This window comes from Arvicola amphibius, chromosome 12 (assembly GCF_903992535.2).
Source record: "Arvicola amphibius chromosome 12, mArvAmp1.2, whole genome shotgun sequence".
Lineage (NCBI taxonomy): Eukaryota > Metazoa > Chordata > Mammalia > Rodentia > Cricetidae > Arvicola > Arvicola amphibius.
In genome coordinates, this window is record NC_052058.2 from 136,926,496 (window position 1) to 136,950,232 (window position 23,737).

At 47.0% G+C, this 23,737-nt stretch overlaps 1 protein-coding gene across 1 annotated transcript in view; it reads left to right on the top strand.

Moving 5' to 3' along the window:
- The window catches only part of Apba2 (amyloid beta precursor protein binding family A member 2), a 174,002-nt gene that overhangs the window by 107,509 nt on the left and 42,756 nt on the right, over positions 1–23,737 (top strand). Inside the window, exon 3 of the mRNA XM_038313844.1 lies at positions 11,541–12,534. Coding sequence (XP_038169772.1) covers positions 11,581–12,534 — 954 coding nt within the window. The 5' untranslated portion in view covers positions 11,541–11,580. The remainder of the gene's footprint in view (positions 1–11,540; positions 12,535–23,737) is intronic.

Consider the following 23,737-nt stretch of genomic DNA (forward strand, 5'->3'; position numbering starts at 1 on the left):
AAAAGAAATAAGATAATAATAATGATACCCACCCTCCATAGCCTTTTTAAGAAAACAGAAAAAGTAACTCAGATGTGACTGTAACATTCCTTTCATATGAGGAACAAAGGGCACTGTATGAAAATTTCAGATCAAATAGCCTACAAAATCTATTCACCAAGTACACTCAGCATATCTAAGGTAAACACATCATGGCTAAGTAGGTTAATCTCGTACATGGCTGGGGTTCAGAATTCAACAGTTCATTAGTGAATTCCATGGTGTTAACAGTGCAAAGACGAAAAACCAAGAGTGTCTCAGTATGGGTAGAAACACTCAATAAAATTCAACATTCGTTCATGCCAAAAGCAAAATGTAACCCATAAAACAGGATTAGAAGGAAAGGAGGAAGGGAAGAGGGAAGACAAGATGGAGAGGCCGGAGGGTCAGACAGAAAGGGAGGGAGCAAGGAAGAGCAAGATGGGGAGGGGAGGCAGGAAGGTCAAGGATAGACAGAGGGACTGAGGAAGAAAGGAGGGAAGGAAAATATTGTCACTGGCAAGTCTGCATGCACACAATGGAATGAGTTAAGCCAGCTCCTCATCAGGTTGCATTATTGTCTGCAAAATCCCTGCCACCTACAAAATACTCCTGGTTCTAATGAATAAACTCAGTGAGGCTAATATTCAATACTCAGTGATATTTCTATGCGAAACTCAATAGCCAGTTATAGAAAGAAAATGGCATTTATAGTAGCACGAGGAAGGTGAGAAAGAAGGCAGGCCAGGGCCAGGGAGGGAGAGAATAATTGTATTCAGAAAACATGCAGAATGTTCATTCTGGAAAGTATAAAATGATACTGAGAGAAAGGGAAGATGACCTAAATAAATGAAAAGATTTATCACATTTATGCATCTGAAGATTCAATATGGTTCAGATATAAGTTCTGCACAGGTTGTTCAATGAAGTCAAAGCAACCCTAATCAATCAAATACCGATAGGGCTGGAAAAAAAGGTGAGAAATTGCTTCTAAAATTTATATAGAAGGGCAAGGGAAATTGAACAGCTGAAACAACAGTCAAATTCAAAGTGAAAACAAAAAGGACAGCAGCCCTGATGACTTGCAGAGATTCCACAGAGCTAACTCTGAGTGATGTGCACGTTATCTTTATGGATGATGTTATTGTTCCAGGCTGCCATAACAAAGTCCCCACAGCGGTGACGGCAGCAGCACAAATGCATGGCCTCACAGTTCGTTGGTAGGTCAGTTCCTTCTGAGCCTGAGGAGGGGACCTGCCCTACTTCCTCTCTAGAGCTGTCTCTAGACGTTCTCTTTCAGAAGGACACAGTCATCCTAGATCGGGGCCTCCCCCAAATGAACGTATCGAGAGAGTCACATCTGCCATGTCCAGACTTCAAATTGGGGCTGTGTTCTTAGGTCCTATGGGCTTTGACATTTACATGTGTGGGTTGTGGTGGGTGTGGGAATGGGACCCACATGTCCTTGGATTATTTTAAGTTGTCATTGACGTATGTACTTGAAAATAACAGGACGGCAGCACCAACAATCATTGTAAGCTGGGCAATCTTGTAGTTGTTTGCTCTGAGCGTGTTAGACTTCTTTGTTGCTATTATGATCCCCTGTGCTTGTTCTCAGGCAGGATGAGAAAACAGTGAGTGTTGGGCATGTTCTGTGTCAGTTGCCGTCATACCACCCCTCCTGCTTATCCCGCCCCTCAGTCAGCTTCCCATCACTATGACGAATACCTGACACTGTCAGCTTACAGAGAGGAAGGGTTGGTAGCCAGGAAACAGAAGAGAAGAGAGGAAGGCCATAGAGGCCTAATAGCCCTCTTTAAGAGCACACTCCTACTGCCCTAAATAGGGCCCAACTATACCTCTGTAAAGGGTTCACCAGCTCCCTGTAGTCCTGTTTTGTAGACCAGACTTTAACACGTGGCCCTCAGGAAGACTTTCAAGATGACAGGTGTCACAGCCCGCCAGCGCTCGCAGGAACAAATATGCCACACAGTGGTTAACTTCAGCATCCACTCCCTTTCCCAGAAGCTCTTGAGAAGTTCTTGTGCAGAAGAAGCCACTGTTTTTACTGCTTAGAGACAACCAGCGAGGAAACTAAAGTTTCTGTGTAGAAGTCCTTACACACATTGATGACATGTACGACGGTAGCTATGGCTTCAGTATAGGTTACGTGATGGGATTCTGGAAAAATCTGTTCCGTAGCCTTGGTGCTGATTGAGAAGGGCTGGCAGTAGTTTGTGGCTGTGTTCTCAGGCCATTCCTGGGCACTCTTTCTGAGGTAATGATGTGGTGGGAAAGCCAACTAAGCATAACATTATCCCAGAGGAATGGATTAGTCCACACAAGTTAGTCCACACTGCCACCCTGTGCCCCTTAAGAGGGGCTGAGACCTTCATACTTCCTGCTGTTGCAAAGCCCCCTGACCCTGTGGATGCCTGGGCTCCCTAGAGCCTGCAGGGAGACACTAGTGTTTTTTTGTTGTTGTTGTTTTGTTTTGTTTTTTAATTTTTTGGCGATAGCAGTGCTGTGAAGATACAAAGAGAGGCAGGAGGTAAATTCTGTTGTCCTATGACTCAAAGGCCGTGCTTGCTAATATTTCAATGTGTTTTCTCAGTTTATTCTGTTTGTACATGGCTGTAGTTGAGCCCCAGTACTGCATTCTCTGTGTTAAAATCTGTAAATGTTTCCATCACCACACAGTTGTCTTGGGGTTGTGCCAGCACTCACTTAAGTAGGATCCTGTTAATGAAGGTTTAATGTGTGCTCAACAGTTTTGTGCCTTCAAAGGAAAACACACCTCCTGTGATCCTAAGTGGATTCTGAGGTCTTGCTTGATAGTGGTGGACATCAGCCTGGGTTTCAGAAGAATTTATGAGCTTGTCCCTCTGAACTCAGAGTTGCCTATGATTTTGAAGAAAATATCTGGTGACTTCTATCTAGAGAGTTCCAGCTGCTTGCGTGTTTCCCTAAGATCATGTCAATGCAAATCATGTGTAGTCCAAGCAGCTAAATTACATTAGAAAGCAACAAAAGGATGCTATCTTTACAACACGCAAGGCCATCCTGGAAGACAGAAGTGCTGGCCCCAGCCTGGCTGTGTCCACATCTTATCTGTATGCTATGCTTGTCCCCAGCCTGGCCTGTGGTGGCTGAATAGCTGTATTCCATCTGCATCTGTTACAAGCTCCTCTAAGAGCCAGCCAGTGCGTTCTCCCGTGTAGGAGACAAGAGTGACGTGTAATGAGGACATTGTTGCTCTCTCTGGTCGACAGTGAGCCTTTATCCCCATCTCATTAGGATGCTTCAGGGACCGAGCACTGAGCAGTGTCAGAGGCTGTGTTTCCTGTTGATTTATGTGCTGTCCCAGGATTAATTGAGTCTGGACACGGGGTCTCATTTTCTTGGACAATGTAGCAGGTAATCGTGCTTCTCCTGTACATTCAAAGAGCTTTCCAGATGGTCTGTTCTGAAGGATTTGTCTTTAATATGACCAATCAGAAGCAAAGGACCGCAATATGTTTGTGTCCACGCTCTGCGACAGGAGCCCCTGTACCCCTATTGGTAGACAGTTAACTGTTTCCTGGCCACATGCCTGCCTGTGTTCATCTGAGGATGTGGGCCACGAAATGCAGCAAAGGTTTTGAGGTGTTCTGAACAGAGGCCCTGGGGTGGGGGAACGGCTTCTGTCATATCCCTCGGGAGCCTTACAGCGTCACTTATGAAAGAGCAGGACACTGCATTCAGTAAGGGAATGGGTTCTGTGCCAGTAGAAGCCACTCTAACAAAAATACCGCAGATGGGCGTGGCTCAGGCTGTGTGTGTGGGGGGCGTCTAAGGTCAAAATGCTGGGGCGTTGCTATTTGCCTGGGATTCTCCTGTGATTCATAGATGGTTCCTTTGGCTGGATCACTTGACACTCCCCTTTCTTGTTAAAAGCACAGGGCAGTGGGTCACCATTTTCATCACCAGAAAGTAATGAGCCCTCAGAGGCAGTCACCCCCTCAGTATAAAACTCTGCCCACATCATTGTAGCAGACAGCATTGTGGCAGACAGCATGCCGGATTGCTCACACCTCTGGCTCTCTCCCAGTGAAGGGAGAGAAGCTCTTTGAGGCCTTCCACAGGGCAGCTGTCCTCCCACAGTAGCTGCCCCCCTAGATGTGCTATGTAGTTAAGCAACTGAAATCTGTCCACCAGTTGTTGCCTGAGTTCACTGATGATGGCAGCCAAGCAGGTGGCATTTTTATGATTCTGTGGGTGCTTCCTCTAGGCATCAAGGGGCTCCCTGAAAAAGTTTCCTTGAAGGTGAGGTATGGAAAACAGCAACCTTTATCATCCGGCTGTAAAGTATTCTCATGCCACATGTGATGTGTTGACACCTTGTTGGGATGCTCACTGCTTGAACATCCCTGGATGTTGTTTTCATATCTGTTCCGTGACTGTAGACCACAGAAGGAATGACTTATGGAGACCAGAACTTCATTTGGCTGCTGTTCTGGAAGCTGGGAAGTCTAAGAGTAGGGGACTGGTCCCTGATGAAGGTGTAGCATGGTGGAGTATTAAAAGGGAACAGGGGACTATGTGAGCTCACGTGTCTTCTTAAAGGCGACTGACTAGTAATGTATACAAGTAGTATTGTACAGACTGAGCAGGTTACAGTGTATGTGCTTAGGAATATATATGTGTGTGTGTGTGTGTATATATATATATATATATGAACATATATATATATATATATAAAACAACTATTATAAAAAAGAGACTATGAATTTGAGAGAGAGTAGGGGGTATATGGAATTCTTTAAAGAGAGGAAAGCAAAGGGAGAAATTATGTAATTGGATTACAATCTCAATAAAATAAAATAATTTTTAGAAGATACTAATAACATCATGTGGTGCTCCACCCTCATAACTGCATCTAATCCGGTTGGTTATCTCCACAAATTCACTTCTAAACGTCACTAACACATAAGCATTTCATCGGAGATACAGGCGTGAGAAAGCCAGCTGGGCTGTGTCCTTCTCAGGAGTCATTGCTCCGCATACATCTCTGCACACTTTTGTTGCCTCTCTGCTCCTCGGCCACACCTTGTCCTCTGGTATGGGAGTTGTCTGCTCTTCTCCAAATGGCCCCACTTTGCCAGACTATCCACTCTTCACCCTGCTGGTGGCAGTGAGAGCCTCCTATAAGCTGGATCTGGACACAGTCTACAGGAGCTCCCCCTTGCCCTGTGCCCCATAAGTGGGGTGGGGCGTATAGACAAAGCTACTCTATTGCTTGGTTAAAAAGGTCAAACCCATCTCGCAGAGAGTATGGGGTCCCCAGAGACCTACCATTCAAGTGACATCCTAGGTCTGCTTATCTCTGAAGCACTCGCAGCTCCGGGCTTGGCTTGGCACGCCAACCAAGAACATGCCACGAGCATGCAGATCCCCAGGTTGACATGTGTTCAGAGTGAGCATAACTCTCTGTTGGGAAGCTGCCCTGCAGCCCTTTGCTTTCTCCCATGCCCCCTCTTCTATGTGCACTGCTGCCTAGATGCCCTTGTGCTCCATTTAAGAGATGCATGTTAGGCGCAGTGTCACCTGCCACAGCCACTCTCCTCTTATGCTGGTAGAGCCATGTAAGACACAATTCTGTGTAGCATCTCCCTGAACATTCTATCAGAGCTTCCCTTAACTCCCTATTTGTTGAGTTCAGACCTGAATTGGCCACTCTGCTGTGGTATGAATATATAGCATGTTGCCTGGGAGGTCGATACGTTGGAAGTTAGATCCTGTGTGATAATAGAGGGGAGGTGATGGAGTCATTAAGAGATGGGGGTAGAGGAAGACCCTTGAGTCACTGAGAGTGCTGTTCTCAGTGGGGATTAAGGTAGCTCTTAGGAGATCCCGAGTTACCTATTGAGAGAGAGAATTATTACAGCACCTAGCTTGGTCCTTGGAGTGCTCATTGGCTCTCTGGTTAGTGTCCCCTCCCTTTTGACCATACCCCACCATACCTATGCCATCTGCTCTTAGGCTTTTACTAGAACTGAGCTGATGCAGGTGTCTTGGTCTTGAAACCTCCAGAACCGATGTAAATAAACCACTTTCTTGTATAACGCTCCCCAGCCTCAGGTACTTTGTTGCAGTAACAGAAAGTATACTAATAAAACTCTCCAATTTAACTTCTTCAAGACCAGCAGGCAGATAGGGTATTTCAGTTTCCTAAGTTTGGACACCATACCAAATATTTTGCTCAAAGTCTCCCAGAAAATTTGCTTCCGAGTTTGAACAAGGTAGTGTCCATCTTTAGCGGGAGCACACCGTCTTCACACAGAAGGTGCCCAGAAGGTGAAATGGAAGTCTGCAGATTCTTTTGAAAGGGCATCATTCCCCTTCCAGGTGGCCGCTGTGGGTCCTTTGCTCTTTATAGTCACTGAACGGAGGCCCAGATTAGAGCTATGATGTCAAACCCAGATGCCACAGCTGCATTTCACAGTGAAACATTTGCGAAAACAAACAAAAATTCAGATCCTTACCACTGCCCACTAGAATCATAATGTGGCTCAAAAAGAAAAAAAAATCAGTAATATCAACGCCATCTTTCCCTCCTTAACATTCTGATATTTGTCATTGTTGTTGTTGTTGTTGTTTTAAGCCATTGTAAACAAAACAGTATTTGTTCTTCCTGAAAATTTCGGTGTCTCACTTGTCTCCACAGCCCTTAGAAAGCACTAATAAAGCAAAGCATTCCGTTTAAAGGAGGAATAAGGGGGTGTGCTGGGGCTGGAGAGGTAGCCTAGCTGTCAGGACTGCCACCACCCCAGCTCTGAGGGAAGCAGAGAAAGGAAAAGCCAGGGCTTGCTGGCTTCTAGCCCACCTGAGAAAATACAGGCTCCAGGCTGAGCGAGAGATCCTGCCTCCAAAGTACAGGCAGCCGGTGACAGAGGGAGTCACCTGATATCTTCATCTGGCGTCGGTGTCCATGCATGGGCATGCACACCTGTATATATGTGTGAGCATGCAGTGACAAAAGTAGACACCCCAAATGGATAAGTCTTTGAAATTAGAAATAAATCCATGTATTTGCTCCTGTTATGTTATTGTAATAAAAAGCATGACTAGAACGAACTCCTAGAAGAAAGAGTTTACTTGGGGGGCTTATGGGAGGCACGGACAGAGCAATGTGGTGGCAGGAGCAGGGAGAGCCATCACATCCTGAGTGTGATGACATCAAATCCCAAGCAGATAGCAGAGTGGACGTGGGACAGAGTCTGAACTCAAAGCCCACCCCTGGTGGTGTTCTTTCCTCAACTAGATTCACCTAAGCCTCCCCCAGTAGTGCCACCAACTAGGGACCAAGGTGTTCACACATGTGAGCCAATGGGAGACATTTCCCGTTCAGATGACCACAGCGAAGGATGCGTCTGGTACCATTGTTAGTTACTCAAGGTAGTCAGCAAGATGCCCACGTGATGGGAAGGAGAACCAAGCTATGTGTTCATGCAGGTGGTGTCATTGGCCTAGGGACACAGCAGCCTCAACTAAAAGCAATCATCAATAAGTGAAAAGGATGTAGTTTTCCTTGACCAATATTTTTTTCCCTATATACCAGCAAATCAGGGAAATAAGGGGAGAGAAACTTCATTGCAACACGAACATAACGTAAGGATAAACTTAACGAAGGATGTTGATAAACTTGGAGGAGACCCACAAAGCCATTTAGGTAAATGCGGGGCTGTTTGTGGAGTGAACCTGGGCGAAAAGATCCAGTATTGTCAGCGTGAAAATTTCTCTGCAGTAATCAATAATTGAAGGCTGTACCAGCCACAATGATGGTGTGACACCGGAAGACATTGGCCTCAAGAGGGCTTAAGTGCATCTGAGAGAGGAGATGTGAGAATAACGGGGAAGATCAAAAAGGAGAATAATGGAGAAAATTGTGTTATCTGGTGTGAAGATCTCACCGCCACGGTGGTTAAAATGGCATGGGGCTGGTGCTGGGGAGAACGAATGGCATAGACTAGCGAGTTGGGAAAAGCTGGGCTTACACAACGGTTAGTGCAGACAGCCTGTCTCATGACTCACGACGCTCGCGTTTATAATGGTGTGCTAGTGTAGCCATGCGACCACCCTGCTTCTCACCACCAGCCTAATGTTTAGAATCCACTCGGAGTTACTCAGTGCCTAGTGGGATGCTAACTTTGTCCTAGAGAATTTTCCCCAGCTGTAGGGAATACTGGTATTGGATCATGAGCAAGTTTGGGGTCAGGGAGGCTGTGTGGCAATGCTCTCTAGGTTAGATGGATTGAATTCATTATTTTACGCACACAATTTTTTTTTCTTTCCTTTCTGTTAGAAACTTTTATCCCTTATTCATGTATTATAAGAGCAGAACATTCACAGAAGGAACTATGTACTAGATAATTAACTCAGCATTGAACCACTTTCTCAGTGTTTCTTATCATCAAAATCAAGATTTGTGCTTTTGCACAAAACATGTTCCGTATCTCAAAGTAGTAGATATATCCGGTAGCACATGTCTTTAATTCCAGCACTCGGGAGGCAGAGGCAGGCAAGCTCTGTCAGTTCAAGGCCAGCCTGGTCTACAGGACTAGTTCCAGAATAGCCAGGGCTACACAAAGAAACCCTGCCTGGAAAAACAAAACAAGCAAAAAACAAAACAAACAGAAAAGACCAGTGAAAAGATCATTAGCAGGAATTCAAAAGTTTCTAGCAATTCATTTATTTAATAAATATTTTTGCAACATTTATAGAGATTTATATATTTTTTAAAAGTTACAATCCCTTCGTCAACCAGTTCTGCAGATGACTGGAAAACAATTATTAAATGAAACAGCACTGGAAATCCCCAATGAGATTTTTTTTTCTAATAAAAGTTTAGCCTTCCCTTGAGCTTCAAAAAGCTGTAGCTATAAACTACGTTCATAAGTCCGAAATAAATCCGTGGAAATGAATTACCAACTTTATATAAATCAGTGGAAATAAACTGCCAACTTTAGAAACCTGAACTTTAGATATGTATAGTCTTTTCAAAGTGCAATCATGGTATCGGGATTCATCCTCATTGTAAGTCAGGGAACATCTCTAGCTGGTATTTTGGGGTAACTGGCTATCACAGTGTATCTGGGAGGTTTTCTGGTACATAGGAAATTCAGTGTGAGGACTGTGATGGGTTTTGGGTACCACTGCAGTCCAGGGACTGAGCAGGGCACTCTGGCTATGGGATGCAAACAGCTCTGGTTTATGAGCTCTGTGGGGATGCACGGTGTCAGAGACAGACTGTTGAGGACTTGTGCTCAGAACTGGTCAGTAGCTACTGGGAATATTCTCGTAGCTTGTCCTCAGTCTCCCCATGTCTGACACATAGTCCTCACCACCCAAATACCCGCTCAGCCCCGCACTCCCTCCCTCTACTGCTCCAGTCTAACGTCTCACTTCTTTTCTGGTTTTATTTAGCTCTGGTAAAATAGCTATAAAATAAATGTACTGTCTTAGCCACGTTTTATTTTAATGGAAGTTCTCGTGACTAGATGACTGGAATATACTTTAAAAAAATAGTAGCTATGGGCTAGTGAGATGGCTCAGTGAAGAGAGGTCCTTGCAGGCAAGACTAATGACATGACGTTCATCCTCTGGACCATTATGATAGAACCAGTTTCTGTGTGTGTTCCTCTGACCTCTCCAGGCAGGCTGGTGTATGTGCACACACAAACACTCAGGTACACACAGAGAATAAGTAAATTAATTGTGATGCAAGCAAAAGATAGCGTGTTGTAAATGTCACCATTGTATTACCCAGACTCTTGGTCACACACTTTTGTCATGAATCCAGCACCCACCCCTTCTTCTTGAGGCCTGTGATAACCCTTATCAGCTGCTGTTCCTCCAGCTTCCTGTCTCCTTAAAGCAGCTCATCCATGGTAGGCCCATAGAGGGGATCCTAGCAGAGGAATCCTGAATGTGCCCACTAACAATTATCAGCGATCCTGCTTGGTTAAGAAATAAAACACTGATTACTGGGCAGTGCTGGCCATACTGTCCCAGTGTGGGTGCACAGGATCCTTCCAGGGTTCCTATAGTTTTGTACTGCATATCCTGCAGGCTGCACTCGCTGCTGGCAATGCTGTCCCATTGTGGGTGCACAGGATCTTTGTAGCATTCCTATGGTTCCGTGCTGCATATCCTGCAGGCTGCAGCCACATCTCATTCTTCTTGTCCCCTTGGCTGAGTATTTCTCTCCTTCCTGCTGCGCTCCCAAGCCTGCCAGGAGTCACACATGCATTGAGTTCCCCATGGTTCAACCAAGACGGTTCTGCCAAGTGGCCCCTCTGTGAAGATAGTTATGGAATGGGAGGAGGGAAAAGACAGGGCAGACTTACAGAGAAGTGGGACCGAGATGGACTTCTGGGAACTTCAGATGTAATGAATGCATGTTCAGTGTGTTATAAAAGTAATGCATTTTTATAGTTAAAAGTGTTTGAACAGAAAATATAGAACCTAAACTTGCCTTCTGTGTTTGGTCTTCCCAAACATTCTCTCTTAATTCTGGTTTTATTGCTGTGGTAGACAACATGACCATTAGCATCTTGGGGAGGAAAGGGTTTATTTCAACTTGAATCCTCTGATTGCTGAGGAAAGTCAGGAGAGGAACTCAAACCAACTAGGAACCTGGAGGCAGGGAGCTGATGCAGAGGCCATGGAGGGGTGCTGCCTACATGGCTTGCCCAACTTGCTTTCTTACCAGGACCACCTGCCCAAGAGTGGCACCAATCAAACTGAGTTGGGTTCTCCCACACCGATCATCAGTCAAGAAAATGCTCTATAGACACACCTCCAGGCCAGGGGGGGTATTTTATCAATCAGTGTTCCCTTTTCCAAAATGACTCTGGCTTGTGTCAGGTGGACATTAAACTAACCAGCACACAAACCTTATTTATACACTTAATTTTATTGACTCACAGGGATGGCGGAAATGTGGGGTACAGTGTGATGCTTCAATGTATGTGTATCTTAAGTGGTGACACACGGGTTTAGACCAGAAGATTCAATGCCTTTCCTCATTGGCCATGGGTGTTCATAGTGTCTCCAGTAGATGCTGCTCTTTTTCTCTTTTGAGAACAATTAACCCAATCTTATGACCCTTTGACTTGGCCACCTGGGTTGCCCTTGTGCAGAGGGCAAGAGTGAACCTATATGCCATAGTGTTCAATGCAGAGTGCCTACCTAGGTCCCCCCCACCCCAAGCCCCAGAATAAAAAAAAAAGCAAGTCTGTGAGTCCTAGTGACTGTCTTCTCCTCTGTGTCCTCAGACCCCTCTGGCCATGGCTTCCCTGCCCATGAGGCCCTCAGACAGCATGGTCACATCCTGTGAATAGCTGTACATTCACAGTGCTCTGAGCAAATGGGCTGTCCAGATACAGGGAAACGGGTTTGGTCACATAACAATTGTCATGCATCTCGGTTGGCCATGGTCCATGTGACTCTGATAGTTCTCTCTCTCTTCCTCTCCACAGTGGCTGGTTTCAGGTCATAATGGCTGTGTGAGTGTCTGCCATGGCCCACCGCAAGCGCCAGAGCACTGCGAGCAGCATGTTGGACCATAGGACCAGACCGGGTCCCATCCCCCATGACCAGGAGCCCGATAGTGAAGACACAGAGCTTCCTTTGGAGGGCTATGTACCCACGGGCCTGGAGCTGGCCACTCTGCGGCCAGAGAGCCCCACGCCTGAGGAACAGGAATGCCACAACCATAGCCCTGATGGGGACTCCAGCTCTGACTATGTGAACAACACATCCGAGGAGGAGGACTATGATGAGGGCCTCCCAGAGGAGGAGGAGGGTGTTACCTACTACATCCGATACTGTCCTGAGGATGACAGCTACCTGGAGGGCATGGACTGTAACGGGGAGGAATACATAGCCCATGGCGCACATCCCGTGGACACTGATGAGTGTCAGGAAGCCGTGGAGGAGTGGACGGACTCAGTGGGCCCTCATACTCATAGCCACGGGGCTGAGAACAGCCCGGAATATCCAGACAGCCACCTGCCTATCCCGGAGGATGACCCATCCACCCTGGAGGTCCATGACCAGGAAGAAGATGGCCACTACTGTCCCAGCAAAGAGAGCTACCAGGACTATTACCCTACAGAGGCCAACGGGAATACAGGTGGCGCCTCCCCGTATCGCGTGAGGCGTGGCGGCGGCGACCTGGAGGATCAAGAGGAAGACATCGACCAGATAGTGGCCGAGATCAAGATGAGCCTGAGCATGACCAGTATCACCAGTGCCAGCGAGGCTAGTCCTGAGCACATGCCTGAGCTGGACCCTGCGGACTCCACAGAGGCCTGTCCACCCAGCGAGACTGGCCACGGGTCTAGCAGACATGAGGCAAGGCCCAAGTCGCTGAACCTTCCCTCTGAGGCGAAACACCCTGGAGACCCCCAGAGAGGACTCAAGACCAAGACCAGGACCCCAGAGGAGAGGCCAAAGTGGCCCCAAGAGCAGGTAGGCCTTGATGACCCCCAAGAAAGGGTTAGGTAGAGGGCCCTAGAGAGTGAGACATTAATTACCCAGTGGATAGTGAAGACTAGGAGGGATGATGGCAAGTGGAGGGGGGATTCCCTGTTGTACAGTTCACAATGGAGGCTAAGTTAATTTGTCCAGTAACTGTGACGGTTTGGGGATGCTCTGGTCACTTACGAGCCCATCCCTTAAATTCAGGAACCCGTACCACCAAAGGACTGATTGGCAGGTCTGATCTCCTAGAGCATGCTCTGCCCTTGGAGGTTCAGTATGTCTTCCACCGCCTGAATCTGCTCCTGACAGGAGAGTATCCATGTTACCTTCTGGTTCACTGAGGTGGCTCCTCAGGCCAGCAGAGCATTGGTCAGGATGGTGGCAGGGGATGCAGGCTTTCATGGACTTCCCTACCTAGGCAGATAAGTGCATCTCAAAGTTCCCACTGCAATGGCTACTAAGCTCTCTTGACCTGACAGGGACTTAGCTGTGAAAATGAACTGTCTTGAAAATCGTTATTTGAAATTTGATAAAGTTGTAGAGAATAATACAAGGGAATCTAAGCATAGCCATGATTTATTTAAGCCACATTGAAGCAAGTATGTAGTCTAATAAACCCATTTGAGAAAAACACCATCCCAACCCCCCAAATAGAAAAAAAAAAAACAATCACCACAAGCAGATGTAATTACTGCATCTGTATAAAAGAATTTCTTCTTGGCCCTTTATATGCACTGCTTCCATGGTTTATAAAGCCTCATTTTTTTCCCAGAAGATCTTGTGAGTTTGAATATTTAGTCAATATATATTGAATTGAACACACACACATATGCGCACACATACACACAGTGAACACTTATGTTTGGAATGTAAATCACATTGACTTGCTGTGAGATCCCCCACACATCTTGGTGCCTTTTGTTCTTGCTAAGTTAATAAGTACCAGCTGACTTCACTTTGGGGGTGCGCCTGCCATTCATAGCAGTTCTGCCTTCACAGGGGGTGCTGTGGGATATAAAGTGCTATTGTACTAGTGAATGTTGGGGGCAGGGGTTCTGTGCCCTGGTCTGGGCTTTAGGCCAAAATGCCCACATTTTTATTCATTCATTCTCAGTGCATGGATGTGTCCCCCAACAGCAACGATGGCTCTGCAGGGATGGATGTGGGTTGCATGGAGCTTGTGACAGGCTGTGTTTTGTTGTAATAAGTCAAAGGTCTGTCAAGAGAAAATTAGCTTGGAACCTGGTGGTAGAGTGAGAAGACCTGGTCTTTTTCTCTTTTTGCTTCATGATAAGCAGATGCTAAGTTAAATGAAATTCCCTAGTCCTTTGGGTTAGAGTGTTGGGGGGCGGTGAAAGCAATGCAAATGGGTGAATGAGTGGTGGTGGCTATTTAGAGGGGCAAGTAGAAGTAAGGAAGTCTCAGGCCATCATGGGAGACAAGAGGGAAGTCTGTTCTTTCAGAGAAAGGTGTTGAGAGGAAAAGCAGGTGTCTTATTCTCTAAGACCAAGGTGTTCTGAAGGCAATGCTCTTAGCCAAGACTTTAGAAAAACTCCTGAGAGCTAGCTAATGATTATACAAGGTTGGTTTTTTGGTTTTTGTTTCCTTAGTTTTTTTGTTTTTGTTGTGATGACTCATTCATTCATTTGTCCATTCATTTACAAACTAATCCTGTCAAGAGAGAGCCAAGCAGCCGGGCGGTGGTGGCGCACGCCTTTAATCCCAGCACTCGGGAGGCAGAGGCAGGCGGATCTCTGAGTTCGAGGCCAGCCTGGTCTACAAGAGCTAGTTCCAGGACAGGCTCTAGAAACTACAGGGAAACCCTGTCTCGAAAAACCAAAATAAAAATAAATTAAAAAAAAAAAGAGAGAGAGAGCCAAGCAGGATCTAGCTCTAGGCTGACCAGGCCCTCACAAATAAATGACCTGAGCACCTTCGGCAGATGCTGTTGGGCCTTGCCATGTGGGTAAGGTATATATCCTGTAGTCCTGGGTACTCATTTCACACGAGGACCTCGGAAAGTGGGCATGGATATTGGTTGGTTATGGAATCACCTTGGAAACCAGCGTCTCTAGAAAATGCATTGACACTGGATACGTTGGTTACTTCATTTGAAGTCACAGCTGTGTTCCTAAAAGGAATCTTTTACTCCCCTGGGGACAGCCAAGCAGTGCCAGGAACCATCTTAGTGCCTGGCCTAAGACCGCCAGTCAGAGTGCCACCGAGTCCCTGGTCCAGTTCTTGGAGCCATCCCCATGGTCAGGATAGCACAGCCAGGAGATGAGGTTGCAGCAGCAGAAGAGAGAGGACTCCACAGCCCTGACCTCTGTGTAGACTTTCTCTGTAACGTGTGCCTACATGGTCCTCACAGGAAGTACCCCAATACTATTCGATCCTATTTGCATTTCAACAAGGTAGTACATTTCAGTCACAGAAGTAAACTGTGGAGGTCTTTAGCTGGAGGGACATGACAGCATCCTTTATGTCTCCTCTGCTCATTTTAAAGTTTAAAGATGATAGTCAGGGTTAGTTTTTGAAGTGTGGTTTGAGTGCCCCTAATCTGAAAATACAGAATCCTAAATACTCCGTAGCGGCAGCCTCTTGATTGCTGACATGGGCTTGAAGAGGAATATTTCATACCCGCTATCCCAAGACCGGTCACAGGCGAAGCACACGTGCACTAAAAGCGTATTAGGTTACCCTCAGGCTCTTCGTGTAGGAAATACACACGAATTCTCATGTTCTGGATCTCATCCCCAGCACATCTCATTATGCACACGCAGACGCTGCAAAGTACGAAAAATACCGCTCTCAGCCGTTCTATGCAGGATGCTGTCCCGGAGAGCATCCTTCAGTCACTGCATGGATGACAGCAAGTACACGGGACGGGTGTGAGAGATGCATCTCCCACAGGCCAATCACCTGTCCTAAAGAACTGTTTACATATTTCCTATGTTCCCTTTCAAACTGTAACCCTCAATATAGAGTACACAGCTATCATTGTGGTCTAGGTATCTTTGTCATTCAGTACCCTTATCCCTGCATATCATGAACATCTCTGCATGTTCCAGATGATTTTCATGGTTTCCCCGACCTTTTTGTTTTGTTTATCGTCGGCGTTGTCATCATCATCATCACCATCATCACCATCATCATCATCATCATCATCACCATCATCATCATCATTGGTTTTTTGAGACATGGTTTCTCTGTGTACACCCTGGCTGTCCTGGAACTCCCTCTATACACCAGGCTGGCCTTGAACTCACAGAGATCCATCTGCCTCTGCCTCCCTGAGTGCTGGGATTAAAGGCGTGCTCTACCACCCAACTTCACTTTTAATGTTGCATGCGCCACATTTATTTAATTTGTCCATACGTATTTGTCCGTGCCTATCCTACTACTGAACATGCAAGTGGTGGGTGGCATTTTTTCCTGTATATGAGACTGGCACAGACCTCTTTGTGCAAATGGTGTTTTCTGTCTTTTGATGTACTTCTTGAGGGCCAGCCCCTGACTCATAGATCAATGTGGACCCTTAGAATTTCCACCCAACTAACTTGTCTGCTGTGTTCTCTCCTTCCATGAGGTATAGCTCCCACCTCTTATCTCTGGAATTTTCTTCTTCTCCATTTCAGAGTGTTTCATGCATCTTTGCTGCATGCTTTCTTTAGCATGTTTCAGCATGTTTTCCTTGGAATTGGGACCACGTTATTCTCACCGTCTCTGTGGTTATTAAGATACAGATGACCCATCAGCTGCCCTCCTGCCTCTTTGGGATGGATACAGAGGGAGTCATATGACTCCACCTTTCCACACTTGGGAGATAAATTTATAGTAGACACTGCTTTAATTTGGCCTCTATGGAAAGCAAGTTACTTGGTGTGATGGGAAGGGGGATGTGTGGCCTGTAGCATTTGGCTGTGCTATCGGCTGCCGTGCTTGCTCCAAAGACTCCAGTTCTTACAAGTTACAGCCCATCATCAGGGGAAGCCAAAGAAGGAACTCAAAGCAGGAACTGATGGAGCAGCCATATAGGAATGCTGCTTGCTTCTCATGGCTTGCTCAGCCTGTTTATAAAGCTCAAGACCACCTGCCCAGGAGTGGGGCCACCCATCCTATAGCAAACATTAATCAAGAAAATGCCCTCCAGGTTTACCTAAAGGCAATCCGATGGATGCATTTTTCTCAACCAGTGTTCCTCTTCCAGGATGACTCTAGCTTGTATGATGATGACAAACAAACAAACCAAACGGGGGGGGGGGGCTGGAGAGATGGCTCAGAGGTTAAAAGCACTGACTGCTCTTCCAGAGGTCCTGAGTTCAATTCCCAGCAACCACATGGTGGCTCATAGCCATCTGTAATGAGATCTGGTGCCCTCTTCTGACCCAAGCAGACAGACTGAACACTGTCTACATAAAAAAAAAAAAATAGCCAACCAGGGCATAGTCTGTGTCTTATGGAGCAGGGCACAGTCTGTATCTTATGGAGCAGGGCACAGTCTGTGTCTTATGGAGCTGCCTTCCCAGGTAGAAGGCCATAATCACAGAGGAGACCCACCACCCAACAGCAGTGGATTCATAACAGAGAGCATTATTGACTGGTGGGGGGGGGGTAGCTTCCCCGAGATCACCAAATTCTCAAGGCTTCAATCCCTGCGAAAAGCATTACATATATAGCGTTTGCTTTTAACCTCCAGCAGCCATTTTAGATCATCTCCAGGTAGTTTACAATGCCTGATACAGTGTCGTGTCATGTAAATTGTGCTGTGCTGTTTAGTGGAGCCAAGGCAAGAGAATGAGCCTGGGCTCAAAGCCGATACGGTTTTGTTTTAATGACTATTTCCAGCCGCAGTCAGCTCAGGTGCAGAGGGCCGGCTCTGCTTGGTTGGCAGATGAGTTGGGGAAATGTCTCTGCACCACTTCCCTCTTCTTCAAGGGTCACTCGTTGCTGGCACATGACCCCTGCACCGCTGTGGCAGTGTTTCAACATTTCATAATTTCAGTCCCTTTCCCTCTACATTAGGAGAGAAATATGTGGAAAATAGCAACCCAAATCTCATCCTAAGGTCCAGGATCCATTGCTCCATTCCAGGATGATACAACACCAACCCAAAAGGGACGTTGGGCCCTTTTTATTCTTGTCATCATTGGAAGGCAGCAATGCTCACACTATGCCACCAATACGGCACCTTTTGGCAGCACTGGGACTTTCAGGGCTGAAGATTTAATGATCTTCAATGTACACAGAATTCTTGGGTAACTGCGAAGGTGGTCGGGGAATATGCGGCATGGTACAAAGGACTCAAAGTCTCTGATCGCGGGAATTCCTGGAGCAATCCAAAGATTCAGTGCTGAGGCTGTACTCATGAGACAAATGATCTGTGTCTTAGTTACTGGTCTGTGGTTGCGAAAGAGACACCATGACCAAGGCACCTTATAAAAGAAGGCATTTAATGGGGGCCCTGCGTACAGTTTCAGAGGGTTAGTCCATGACCATTGTGGTGGGGCACATGGTGGCAGACAAGGTGCTGGAGCAGAGGCTGAGAGCATGCATCCATGTCTGAAGCAGAGATCATACTGGGATTGGCGTGGGCTTTTGAACCTCAAAGCCCACCCTCAGAGACACACTTCTTCCAACAAGGTCACACCTCCTAATCTTTCTGAAACAGCCTACTAACTAGGAGCCAAACACTCAAATATATGAGCCTTTGGGGGCCATTGTCATTCAAACAACCATATAGTGGTTGAGCTCTATGTGGGGTAAGTAGTTCTCCCTTGTATGGCTAAAAGGGCTGATCTTTGCTCCTGGGGTTGCTCACCTGAGCTCTTGAGGAACACTGTAAGAACACACCTTTCAGGGTCAAAGATCCAGTTCTGTGGGTGTGTATGGTGGCCTGTGTTGAGGGGTTCTCTGCATGGGCTGCTGAATGACTGGGTTTAGTGAGTGCCACCTAGCTTGTTTTAGAGCCCCCCTCACTTCTGCTGCCCCATGTGGTCTGTTGTGAGATAAAGCACCCTGAAAAGTCCCCCAGAACAATTTAGTCCTTTGATTGGGGATTTCAAACTGTTCCATGTCTGGAAACTTAGCCCCTCAGTTGATAGCATTGGGTTTACAACCTAGTTCAGCAGCTCTGTGCCATGGGTCCAGTGAACCAAGTACATGTTTTGCTTATTTGTTGTTTTCATGATTTCTATTTATCGCCAGCCCAACAGTGTTTTCTAGCAAGAGCCCTCTGATAATAGGAAAACAAGAAAATCAATACCTCGTAGCCAGCCTCATACAACAGCTAAAGTGAAGTGTGATCCAGGGCCTTCAGCCGCATTGAGTGTCACGTCCATCATGGTGCATGGCAGAGGTGTTTTGTCTGTGACATTTCACCAAGGCTCGTTTGTAAAGGACTTCTCCAAATTGCATGTGAATGGTAGCTCTAAATAGGCAGACATGGTGCTGTGAGCATGCCTGCCCCTGACCTGTTTCTGGTGGAGTTGGGAGTACTATGCTCCTATCTGGAACAAGGATTAACTCCAACTCTTAAGAAGAAAACCGAGAGAGGAGCTCAGAGGGACTGCTAGCATCTAGGTACCTCTCTTATCTGCATGCAGTGGTCCCTCACTGATCTGTATGTCATGGTCCCTCCCTGATCTGCATGCCATGGTCCCTCCCTGATCTGCATGCAGTAGTCCCTCCCTGATCCGCATGCAGTACTCCCTCTCTGATCTGCATGCAGTACTCCCTCCCTGATCTGCATGCAGTGCTCCCTCTCTGATCTGCATGCAGTGCTCCCTCTCTGATCTGCATGCAGTGGGCAGGAGGGGTACAGAGGGCTGGGAAGAAAGTGCCTACAGGACAGGGACTTGGGGGACTCCCAAGGCTCTCTCCAGTCTTAGGAGGACAGACTCCTCAAGCCCTGGGTCTCTGTGGAAGACATGTGGCCTCTTTCCCTCTGCAGCCCTCCTGCAACCCATCCTCCTCCTCCACACATGCCTCCTGTGTCTGCCTGTGGGCTGCTTTCTGTAGCCCATTCTTCTTGCACTGGGCCTCTATTTCCTGTAATTACTTTTCTCTCCAGGCAATGGGACAGGGTGACCTCTGTATCTACCTTAACAATTTCCCAGGCTTGTTTTTGAAAGAGAAATCCTGTGTGTGCTGCTTGATGTTATTGCCTGCCCCTTCTCCCAGAGCTTCTGAACATGATACTCAGGGCATGTTGGCCCAGCCTGCAGAATCCTTCTATGTGGCTTTAAGAAGGGGCTAGTGACTGTTATTGTCAGGAAGCAGTTAATTTAGCAGAAAGTGGGGATGTAGGCAGGGGTTTAGAAAGTCAAGGTCTAAACTATTTTGGTTTCCAAAAGTTAATGAACTTGAACTGACATATATATATATATATATATATATATTATTTTCAATTCACAAATTAAGGGAGTTCAGTGTTAGAATTTCATCATGTATACAGTGTAGAATAGCTTAATTAGAGCATTCTTGATTCTTTATGATAATTGTGAAGGCAGGAACTGGGGAGATGGTTTGATGCCCACATGTGATGGTCAGAGTTCCAGTTCCCAACAGCCAAGTTTTTAAAAAAAGAAGAAGAAGAAGAAGCCTTTTATCCCAGCACTTAGAAGGCAAAGACAGGTTCCTCCAAGCAAGCTGGCTAAATTAGCTGAACTGACAAGCTCCAGATTCAGCAAGAGACCCTGCTTCTGTAAGTCAAGCTGAAAGTCATGGCTCTCTCTTAGGATCTGGTCCTCACACACATGGGCATGCACAGGCATGTTTATTAGCACAAACATGCACCTACCCATGAACATGCTCACAAACACATGTACATACCCACACCCTCTAAAGTTGTTAGTCTGTCTACTAATAGATGTCCAGAAGGTATCCTTTCCCTGGTCCCTATAGAGAGTTAAGCGTGTGATGTTTGAGACTCCCACAGTTAGGAAACCTGGATCTCACCTTGCTATACAGAACATTTTGGTCAGGATTTTGCTCAGGTTGCCTGCACTGGCCAAACCCATCTCTAGAGTCTAGGAAGGAGTATCACCTCGGACCTGGGTGCCAATGGGGTGTGTGGTCCTGGCTCTGATGATGATGACAAGTTTTAAGTCCAGAGAAATCTTCAGTTTGGGAGACAGACCATGCCGGCCTGGGGCTGGGGGTTCCAGTGGAGTAAAACAGTGGCTTTACTTTCGGGTGACACAGGGAGAGGTGATCCCAGCTGATGAGGTAGAGCAGGAAGAGAACTGAGGCTTGCAGAGCCGCAGAGGGGCTCTTTCCTCCCTGGAGCCCTGCTCCCAGTAGATACCCATAGCTCCCGTGGCTGCCCTGATTTCCTTATACCTGCTTTCTAATGGAAAAAAATGACAGGAGACCCACACTGGCATCATGGACATCAAGCTGAGCTGTCTCTCTGACATCAAATGATGCCCGAGGCTCTCTCTTGTCACTGTGGGCACCATCTCACCAGTGTCTCCTCTTAAAGTCTGGTCTCCTTCAAAGACGACCCCACCCCCCTGTAGGCTACCTTGTGTCCTGAACTGGCTCGCTCCACATTCCCTCCCACCCATTCAGATTGGTGCCTGTGTGTATCAGGCAGTGAGATTGCCAAAGTGATCATGGCCCTCCTTTTGCACTTCAGAAGTCATTCTAGAGGGGGAGAAAGACAACACGGGACCCCTTTCCAGGGGGAACTGGGTACCAGAGAGAGAGAGAGAGAAAGATGCCCACCTCAGAGAGGAGTTCCAGGGAGAAGACAGACTCTAGCATGGGTGAGAAATAAGGGAGGCTTTAGGAAGTCAGCTCATGAGCGAGGCTAACCATGGAGGTATGTGAGTATCCCCAGCGTGGGTGGACTGTGATCCCAAAGAGAGGACAGGGAAAGACAGAGGATCCAGACTGAGACTGGTGGTGAGAGGGAGGCAGAGAGGGGTCATCTTGGCTAAGGGGTCATCTTGGCTAAGGGGTCATTTTGGCTAAGGGGAAGAGCTAGAAGAGAATTGAAGTATTAAAAACCAAGGGCTAGAGACATGAGGAAGGCCAAAATCAGAAGGGCAAGTATGGGAGGGCTTGTCAGGAAGGAAGTGCCTTGGAACTGAGGTCATGAGGATCCTCAGGGACAAAGTGGAGCAGGTCTGGGAGTTTGGGAGGACAGAGAGTCACTCTTGGAAATGGGAAGAGGATATAGGTAGTATCTATAGGGACTTCCAAGGAGGGATCCGAAGAGAAAGCAGCAGACTGAAGAGGATGACCCACTGCATTTGTGGTATTTACTAGAATATCCCTTGTTTGCCAGTGGGAATGAATGCAGGTATACGATCCGAGGCCAGAAGCTGGCCTCTATGCATGTCCCTCTCTCTGTTCCTGTTTGGCTCCCATCCCTGGCCCACAGCATTCCACGGGACCTCGTATTTGCCAGAGACTGGACCGACATCCAATTGACAAACATGGTTAGTCACATGTCATTGCCTACAAAGTACCGATCTCCATGCAATAATCTTGAGGAGCATCATCTGCTTGGAAAGGAAGTGGCCATGAATAAAGATGAGGTATGGAAACGCGTAATGTCACACATGGTGTGTTCACCTGAAATGTGACAGCGTGATATGGCAGTCATGGAGTCTTACCCCGTAGCATTCATTCAGTCAGTGTTAAATCAGACACTAATGAGCGTAGGAACTGTTGTAGCAAGGAGCTCATCCACCATAACTTCCAACCTCATGGCGGACGGTGTCAGACAGCACAGGAAAACAAGCCCAACCAAGGCGTGTTGGGAAAGGCGGTGTGTGTGATGGTGCCCCTGGAAAACGGAAAGATGGTGACATCCCAAACCTTCTGAATCAAGGTTTACCCTCTGGTCCCACAGCTTACTTTCCTAGAATGTCTACCTTCACAGAAGGGAAGCTGGTGTCTCTCCACCTGAGACGGAGCCAAGGTCCAAACCACTTGGAGAGGAGAGGGAGCCACACACCTAAGTTTCAAAAGCCCAAAGCTTACTTCCTCTTGTTTTAACCCCTGACAAGTGTGCCAGGAATGCTCCTGGTTCTGATTGCCCTAAGAGCCAGCCAGGGAAACCAGGTGGGCACTGTCCTTGGTGCTGACACACTGCAGCGCTGTCTCGTGGCGGCCTGCTCCACCTCTGCCTGGCTTTGTAGGATTGTGAGCCCACACTGTATGGTGGTTGGGAAACTGCTGACCCAAGAGAGAAGTTCATGGAGATGACTGTGGCCGGACAGACACTGCTGTTGGAGGAGACATTACCCTCATCATTTTGTTTGGCTCGTGTGCTTGCAAGGAGCCTCTGATTCTACCGTTGAGACTGGTTTGTGCCCACTGTACTTTCTGATGTCACTGATGCTCCCTGACACGTCCCACACAGTCCTGCTTCTCCTCAAGCAATTCTAGAAACCGGCTGGGAGGTATCTGTTCCTGACTTCTGCTCCGAGTGCTGGGGGTGGGAAGGATCTGTATCTGTTGATTTGGGCCATTGCACACTCCTGCCTAGACTCAGCCACTCAAGAGCCTCAGACCACTCCATATCAAGACCAGGACTCCCAGGTGCCCGGTCCCCCTTTGTTACTCCTCTCTTTCTGGTCTCTAAAAGCAGGAGACTTTCCTTGCTGTGATCTACTCCCTGTTCCATCTACTTGTCCTCTAATGTGTGTGAGTTCATGCATGCACACATGCACATGCATGTACTTGTGTGTATGTGGTGTTGGGGTGGAAATTTATTACCTTATACATGCTAAACCAGCACTCTTACCACTGACTTGCACCTCTAACCTCCTCATTGTCCCTCCCTCCCTCTCTCCTCCCTCCCTCCTTCCCCCCTCCCTCCTTCCCTTCCTCCCTTCTTCCTTCCTTCCTTCCTTCCTTCCTTCCTTCCTTCCCTTCCTCCCTTCTTCCTTCCTTCCTTCCTTCCTTCCTCTCTGTGTATGTAAAAGACAGTAGTCTTTCAGAAGTAGCAGTCAGTCTTTAACAAAGGGAACTCACACAGTCCTTGAAACTTAAAGACACAAAGTGGTGGTTTCTATTGTGTAATTGACTTAGATTTCCACTCCTCTTTCCCTTTGAACTTTCAGAAGAATGTGAAAAAACAGAACACCTAAAACATGGGCAATCTGGCTTGTGGGGAGAGATTGTGGCCTGATAACATTTTCAGGGATTTGGGGATCATATGGCCTCAGTTGTT